The sequence below is a fragment of the Quercus suber genome, unplaced genomic scaffold, assembly GCF_002906115.3.
Source record: "Quercus suber isolate HL8 unplaced genomic scaffold, Cork oak 2.0 scaffold_44, whole genome shotgun sequence".
Taxonomy (NCBI): Eukaryota; Viridiplantae; Streptophyta; class Magnoliopsida; order Fagales; family Fagaceae; genus Quercus; species Quercus suber.
In genome coordinates this window covers 1,438,504-1,447,659 of record NW_027069509.1, presented here as the reverse complement: position 1 = coordinate 1,447,659, position 9,156 = coordinate 1,438,504, and the positions used below count along the sequence as shown (strand labels likewise).

At 35.4% G+C, this 9,156-nt stretch overlaps 1 protein-coding gene across 1 annotated transcript; it reads left to right on the top strand.

Annotated features, from left to right (window-relative positions):
• The first annotated feature begins 870 nt into the window (after nt 1-870).
• LOC112036588 (non-specific lipid-transfer protein 3) lies at nt 871-1,978 on the top strand. Its single transcript, XM_065771478.1, has 3 exons — nt 871-1,226; nt 1,422-1,425; nt 1,898-1,978. Exons 1-3 carry the CDS (start codon nt 871-873, stop codon nt 1,976-1,978), a joined length of 441 nt encoding a protein of 146 aa, XP_065627550.1.
• The last annotated feature ends 7,178 nt before the right edge of the window (nt 1,979-9,156 follow it).

Sequence of the window (9,156 nt, the reverse complement as noted above, 5' to 3'; positions counted from 1 at the left end):
AATATATGTAAATATATTTATTTTGAACAAAATTTAGCTATAATTCAGTACAGGAAAAGTTAACAAGTATTCTAATGGTATTGGTTTATGATATATTTATTTTAGAAAATTTTTATGAAAAAAAAAAAGTAATTTACCTATTTTGATAGTTTTTTATATTTCTTATAAAAATAACGTTAAATTTTTCCTAAATTGAATCATTAACAATTGACTTTAAAAGACCCATTAACATGACCCGTTCTATATATGTAGTAACTTAAAATTTTTAATTAATACCAACCATGTCTCATTGTCCAATGAGTTACGTAATTGAATTTAAGTGAAAATCTTGTCATTTTTTCCCTTTTGTGTTGAACTCCAATTAATCATAATCAACCGATATAACCGGCCTTATTTCAAATATAAAAATTGGTTGTGCCTTATCAAAAGCTTGTATGATTTAGTCCCTAGTCCATATATTGATGATTAAGAAATTGCGTCTGAAACTTGCTCACCAGTCACCTCCTGTTCTTAAATTTGTCCCTGATGGGAGTAATTTTGGTGCAGTTCTCACATGGTAGCAGACTAGCAGAGTAGCATTTCACTAATTTCTACTTTTGGGTTGATCTGAAAACTCATTGCGTCCTTTCCAAGGGACCCATTTTTTCCAACTTTTATGATAGTAGCAATTAACATGCTCAACTACATCCCAACAAAACACATTAAATAAGCCCAACTACCTATAAAACACATACTAATTACTACAATACTATGCTATTCACACTTTATATATATATAAGCACCAACCTAGAAGCTCTCAGACTCATCAGTAAGTGGCTAAACACTTTGGAAGTTTAATAGGTATATTGTTCTTTGTTCCAATTGGGTATTATGGCTAGCTCTGTTGTGTTTAAGCTGGCATGCTTTGTGTTTGCGTGCATTGTGGTAAGCAGTGCACCAAAGGCCGAAGCAGAAATACAATGTGGCCAAGTGGTGAGGTACTTAACCCCATGCATTTCTTATGTATCCAATGGTGGCACTGTACCAGCTGAATGCTGCAGTGGGATCAAGTCTCTCTACAGCTTAGCTCAGACCACAGCAGACCGCCAAAGCGTTTGCAAGTGTCTAAAGCAAGCTGTGAGTGGGGTTCCATACACTGCTTTCAATCTTGGTCTTGCAGCTGGACTTCCTAACAAATGTGGAGTCAACATTCCTTACAAGATCAGCCCCTCTACTGACTGCAGCAAGTATGACTCTCTCTCTCTCTCTCTTTGTGTGTTTGTACTTTGTACATTCATATACTTATAGATCTAATTATAGTTCAAATTTAATAGTATATCGAGTGACACGTCATTTAAAATATTGAATGATGTGACAAATTCAATATATAAAATCTTAACTTTAAAATTAATAGGTTATCTTCATTTTTTTATTCTATGCAGAAAGGTGGGTATGACACAGCTCTATTTTAAAGTTATTTATTTGCTTTAAAATAAAAAAAGTCTATTTCATAATTGGATTTAGTAGCTATCAAATCTAAATGTAAATATAGCCAATTCCTCTAAATTAGATACCATTCTTTAGTTAATTAAATGAAATTTTAAATGATGTCAGGCTACATATATTTTCATAATCTTGAAAGTTAATTTAAACCATTAAATGTATTCATTCATTTTTCTCGAAATTAAGAGCATTGTGATGCAGGCATGAGAAGAAGATAGCTTATATAACAAGCATGTACCCCATTACCCTAAAATACATGCAGATCCATATGTTTGGATTCCATGTATATATCAATATATGAGAGGATTGATTCATAAGATACTTTCTTGCGCATGGGCTTTATGATTAATTACATTTTACCTAATCGAATGCTTCTAACTTTTTCCCATTTCTCTTGCTTTTAACCATGTTGCAGCGTGAAGTGAGGATGATCAAGGAAGAATGGTTTGCCTATTCAGGATCTAGTAGCGTGAGAATAAATGGGTGCTCTAGCTAGTCCTCCTCGTCCTCTACTGGACTGTGTTTTGTACTGTTTATAATGTCTTTTTCTACTATTTCTATGTCATCAAGTTATAATGCCTTAGTCAGTCTTGCTTTTAGCTTCTAGCTGCTTGGCTTAGCGAGGAGTTGAAGTTGGTTGATGTATTTATTGTCAGTTCTATATATCTATCTAAAGATCCACCCCCACTTCATCCAATATCCGTAAGAATTGCATTTGATTCGATCTCTTACGCTAGATATGTTCAATTGCATGCACAATCTATGTGGATGACCAAGTGGGTGCATGCTTCAAAATACCAATGACTGAATCACTGAACAGTATACATCAGCAAAACATGTCAGGTGATTTATGGACTACGCTCTAGTCTAGTGTTACTAATATACAGGCATGCCATCATTCAATTACATCGTGAATTAATTTAATTAGTATATTGTTATTATGTGAGGGGACGAAGCATCGAGAAGAACAACATAATAGAGCGTTACGTCGACAAGTTAATAATAAATTTGTTTTTGTGGGTTAATATTTGCCTCAATCAAGAGGATTTTGGAATACAATAAATTAACGAGTAAGAAAATTCACACTCGCAAGAATGAAATTTAATTGCATTAAATTGGTTCCAACATTACAAACTCGATCGAGAAGAGATCCAGCTTGATCTTTTAAGTGCAAGGATCAAACAAACTGCAACGCTGGTCCTAATGCTAAGGATAAACTAAATTAAGGATAACAAAGTATAAATGTTGAATGTTCCTTTTCTCCATCCTCCTTTTGTTCTTCTTCTTCCTATCTATCTTCCTTTTATAATCTTTAAATTTCACAAAACTGTTTTGGCCTTATCCAGTTCCATGGGTGAGAAACACTCTTTTGAGGTTGTTCCAGTTGTCACCTACAAAAGCCATGCTGACGTGGTTTTTATTTTTTAAGTAAAAAGTACAAACAGTGTTTGAAATCTTCATGAGATTAAACTATTTGCTTCCAAGAGATCACATATATAGCTAATCTAATTAACAGGCCATAATGATTAATTTCTGGATTTACAACTGCCTATGAATTTCACTGTGCATGTGATTTCGCCTACATGAATTAAGCTATATATTTACTATTCCAGAATTAGTCATCATCGATCCTCAATCATAGCAAGCTTAATTGGCTTAAAGCCCGTGGGAGCCGCAAGTTTTTGAAAACTCCATGCAAGCCAGAGGAGTTGTAGATTTATATAAATTGAGACTAAATACCAAGGCATTAATAATTTTAGAATCCAAAAACATGAGAAAGAAACAAATCAATCTTGTAAACTTCAAAAGAATAGACAATAAATCGATCTCAAGAAACTATACTGTCACTAGTTTCATGAGTACTTCAGCATAAGACTTCAAAGAAAAACTGGAACATAGGTTGAACTTTGAATAGTGTTGTAGTAGGTGCTTAACGTTTATTCTTCGACTACATCGATTATTTTCTAACCACCCAGAAGTTGATTGGAGCTTCCATATCTCCTTGCATATGAAATATTAGACATTGTTACATCCAGAAGAAAGAAAACTAGCAGTATATATAACAGCAGGATCATACATTCCCAAGGGCAGAGCTAGAAATTTTGGTTTAGAGGGAGCAACTTTAAACTATCTCGTAGTGAGTCACCATTCAAGAAAAACTCAAAATGCTACATATATGTTTTTGTGCATTGGCTTAATCAATGTAATTCTTATTAGCACTTAAAAAAATTAAATGACCAATTAAGTATCTTAAGTTCATTTTCCCTTCTAACTTTCTCTTAGTCCTTTTAACAACCATAAGTTCAAACCATTCAAGAAATTAAATATAAATATAACAACTACATCTACAAGAAAATATAAAAATTTTAGAATTAAAAATAACAAAATCCTTATAAGCCAAAATGAAATTATATATAAAAATACAAGATGACTTTCACATTTGGTTGTTTGATTAGAATAGAAGCCAAAAAAAGAAATTTTGAATAAAGCTTATCAATTGGTTTAATAAATAAAAAAAGGAGAAGAATGCTCTAGCACTTCTCAAGATCTTAAAGTCATTTTTGCTAATTTCAAATAAGCTTAGCACTTTTTTTTGAGACTAAATTATAAATTTTATGCAAAGAAAGGAAAGAATACAAAGCCAAAAGAATTGCCACAGCAAAATAGAGCAAAAAAAACAGAGCAGCAAAAACAACAACAGGTATATTCAGTAACAGAGAGCAACATTTACTAGCAAGTAGCAACAGATGTGGACAACAATATCAACTTACAACATAGAGCAATATAATAACAATAAAGAGCAACATTAGCTCACACTATATCAAAAAAATATATATATATATATATATTGAAGCTTGGGAATTGAAAAAGTAAAACTTCTAATCAGCCAATGATCTGACATGTGAAGAAATTTCAACAGTAAAGACTAATAATAAATGAGGAAAAATATTAAAAGATGAAAACCAAGTTTGAAAGAAACACTAAACATGGACAAATGGGAGAGCCAGTTCTTAGAAAAATGGTTCAAGTATGCAATTTTACCTACTCTAAAACTTTTTAAAAACTTTTGTTGGGGGTTCAAAAGTACCATATGGGGGTTCAAAGTTGAGACACAATAATTAAATATACCTTGGCGGCTTTCAGGTTTCAGAATTAAAAAGAAAAAAAATAACAACCACAACTCCATGTTTTTTTTTCTGTTGGTTTCAATATACGCATTACTAGATACTGAAGATTGAATAATTACAATGCTAGCTAGCTCAAGGCAGTGCAAATACAAATTAATAACTAGCAACATGATACTAGCTAGGAAAAAGAAGATCAGAAATAAGAATCACAATTATAGAATGTTGATTCCAAAAAAAAAAAAAATTAGAATGCAACCTTTTTTCCAATGTAGCCTGGCTAAATTACCTACATAAACAAATTACATAGATTTTTTTTTGGGTTCATTTTCTCAACAACCAAATAAATGATAAATCATATTCCAACCATAGGGATGAATCGAGAGATTAAAAAAAAAAAAAAAAAAACAGAACAACCGTGTCTAGTCTTTAATTATCTTTTGAATCATTTCATGTATACAAATGGGTATATGGGATTATAAGATTTGTAAGAAATTAGTCCTTACATTTGATGTAATATTGTTCCCTTACATATAGGATCCATGGATGAAATTCATTTTTATATGAAAGGATGGCGTAATATATTTGATGCACATGATAATTTCACCAAATTTTAGGAGCGCATTGCTTTCGCTTAGATTTCAAATCAATGCTTCCATCACTCTATGATCATAAGAACGTATATTTAATTTGGAATTTTGTTCATCTTGACCGAAAAATTGTGCAATTTTCTTCTAGCTTAGGTGGGCATGTCCTTATTGGGTTTATGTAAAATTTGGTAATAGGATTATTAGGCTATGCATATTATATGAGGACTCTTGAAGCCTACCATCAATGATTTTGATCCCAACTGGATTTTTAATTTTATACTATGCATACCCAGATTCTATTTAATGGAACTGGCTTAGAATTGGACTCACAATTTACTTGTATAATGGGCTTAGTGTTTTCTACTAAGGGTGGTTCCTTGCCAAGCGACCCAATGACACCCCTTAGCTCGCACAAACTCCCTTTCCTTCCTCTTTGAGTTGCTCTCACCAAGAGTGGTACCAGCTCTCTCTCTCTCTCTCTCTCTCTCTCTCTCTCTCTCTCTCTCTCAGAATTGCCCACCACCATTCTTCACTCACTTCCCCTATTTATAACTTGAGGTTGGTTGGGGTTTCATGATTACATTCTAGTCTCACTCATGTGTGTGGGGCCCAATATGATTATTTCTGACAAGGAATATGCCCCACTGGAAGCAGTGGTAATGGCATTGGAATTGATTTTCGCCTCCAAAAGATTGCCCGGCAACGATACTTCTCATGGCAATATCAAGCTGCTGAGGACGTGGGCCTTTCCTAGCAAACGCACTCCTAAGCAAGCCATAATGGACCGGACACGGGCTTGTTTATCATACACCCATAACGACATGGACTTACTATGAGGCTTGGGCTCAGTTTTGGTCCTTGAGAATGTTCGAACCAAGGCCCAATGGGCCTAAGGCCATACCCCGTACATATACTTTTCGTCCTTTTAATCTAGGAGATCCCAAATTGTGGAGATCTAGTTTTAACATTCTCTTGAATATATTATATATAGGTTAATTAACATAAGATAATAATTTCTCCTCACACAATGGAACAAACTTAATTAACGTAGGAAAATAATGACACTAAACTACAAAGTCAGTGTTGATATAAAATGTAAGCCATTCAAGTTGAATGTATCTTCTTCATGGTTATGCATTTATGCTAATTTCGATAGAAAAAATGTCTATAGTACTAATAAATGGTCCATTCAAACGTAAATTGCTTTTCTCTTGTTGTGCAAGATATTCTTCCGTTTTCTTGATATATTTAAAGCTTGAGATCACTAACTGTAAGGTTGAAATTTATCAACCATCTTGTTGGCTTTATTCCATGCCAATTTGTTTGAAATTTAAGCACTTAGTAACCCTGTATTTAGGTGAGATTCATGTAAGGGTAGTATGTAAAAAGAATGTGAAGAAAAGCTCAAGTTTGTGCAAAGAAGCAGAGTTTCGCGGCTAGAACTCGCGGCTGACTCGCGACTGGCAAGTCGCCAAATGCAGGCATGTGAGAAGCACACAGGGAAGCTAAAGGGTCACACTAGCTATGGTACTACAGGACAAAAGTCCCAGGCTGGCCAGGCCATTACGTCGCGACTTGAACTCGCGACTTGGACAAGCCGCGAGGTCAAGTCGCCAATCAGCCCTGTTTGGCAAAAACTGACTCTTCATATTCCAAACACGCACCACTATATATAGACCCTTATACCCACTAAATTGAGAGAGCTTCCAGAAAGAATTTTGTGAGAGAAACTCTAAAGAAAAACAAAATTGCCTCATCACCAATCTTTACCTTAGAAACTCTATAAATTCCTCTACTCTCTTCCTCTCTATTGTCACATCCTTGAGAGGTCATTGACCAAATCCTTATATCATCACACCCACGTCTATGAGAAGGTTCATTTTATGCTAAGGGAAGCAATTAGGAAAGAACCAATATACATTGGTTGATGCTATGGTATAGTAGCAGAATCTAGGAAGTTAAAAAAGAAATAGGTTCAGTATAACCTCGTTGGAGCAAGAAGCTTGGAAGGCTTAGGTACTTGGGTAGATTAAGTTTGGAGAATCTTCTGCTATTCATGTATCCCAACTACATTCTTTAGTGGATTATTTACCGCTTGGAGGGTGGTGGAGAAGTCTTACGCCGAGGACTTCGGTTTCCTCTTCGATAACACATCATGTGTTGTCCGTGTGTTTGCATCTTCCTTCTCTTTATCTTTGCCTTATATTTACTGCTGTGGATGTGTTTATATTTGGCTTAGATTGTCTATCAATTCTGTTATAAGTTATCATGTTCCACACATTAACTGTTTGATATAAAACTTGAATTGGTAATTTTATAATTTGGAGTCTAAACGTTCAAGGGTGTTCTATACACATATTAAACTTTCAATTGGTATCAGAGCAGGTACACTTGTTGTGGTTTCAATACCTGAGTGTGATCCTTGACCCCTTGTTGAGATGGATAGGTCTCAATCTCTCAATGTTCCACCATTTTTTGATAGTAACAATTATACCTTCTGAAAAGTTAGAATGAAGGCATTTCTATGCTCTATTGATGACACCGTGTGGGATACGGTTGAAATAGGTTGGACCAGGCCAGAGGTTGAAAAATCCACCTGGGATAAGGCAGCTCTTGCGGTAGCCAATGCTAATAGTAAAGTTTTAAATGGTATATTCTATGGTGTGTCTCCAGATGAATTTTACAGGATATCTCACATGACAGTAGCCAAGGAAGCTTGGGAGATTTTGGAGACTACATATGAGGGGACTAAGAAGGTGAAGGACACAAAACTCCAAATGCTTACCACCAAATTCGAAGAGCTTAAGATGGGAGATGATGAGCCCTTTGATTCGTTTTATGGGAAACTCAACGAAATTGTCATTGCTAAGCCCAATTTTGGTGAGAAGATTAAAAATACTAAGGTGGTGAAAAAATCTTGAGGTCCTTACCTGAAAGCTTTAGAGCAAAAGTCACAGCCATAGAAGAGAGTAAAGACCTAGATGAGATCAAAATTCAGGAGTTGATTGGGTCTCTCCAAACGTATGAACTGGGACTGCCTTCCTACAAGACGAGCAAATCACTTGCTCTCAAAACCATCACCGAAAGAATGGATGATCCTTCCGAAGAAGATGGGGTGGAGAAGGAAGTAGCGTACCTTGCCAAAAACTTTCGAAAATTTCTAAAGATGAAGAATAGTGGGAAACCATTCAACAGAGGGAAATTTTCATTTTCAAGAGGTGATAGGAAAGAGTTTACGAGGAAAGAAGGAAAGGATGTTTAATCTCCTTCGGACATTGTGTGTTTTGAATGCAATGGTCATGGACATCTCAAGAAGGAGTGTCCCAATTTCTTGAGAGAGAAAGGCAAGGCGTATGCCACAACGCTGAGTGATACAGACTCTTCAAATTCTGATTCTGAAGAGAGCCGTAACGGAGAAGGAAACTACTCCGCATTCATGACTATTGCACATGTGAAATCCTCGAATGATTTGGGTTCACTTGTGAAGGAGCTTGGGGAACACTCTGATTTGGAGTCTATTGGGATTGTTGAAGAATCAGAGGCTGAAAAAAATGAAGATACAGCTAGTCTACAAAAGAATTACGCCTTGCTTCTTAAGAAATCAGGTGAGTATACCAAGGTAGCAAAGGCGGCTATGAAGAAGATGAAGAGAGCCGAGGAAGACTACGAAAGTTTGCTGGTAAGATACAAGGAGGCAAAGTGTGAGATTGAAGCACTTAATGGTGAGCTATCAGAAGCTTACACAAAAGTGAGGTTTCTTAAGCAAGAAGTAGTGCAAGCTCATGCCAAGGTAGATAAAGTCTCCTCCAAGAAACTAGACGATGTTATTTCATCTCAGAAACATGCCTCAGACAAGTCCGGTTTAGGATACACCGGAGGAAGTAGCTCGTCAGCCAAGGTCACCAAAGAAGTGAAGTTTGTAACGGCTAAGGAGACGATTGTGGATAGGTCTAGTCCTG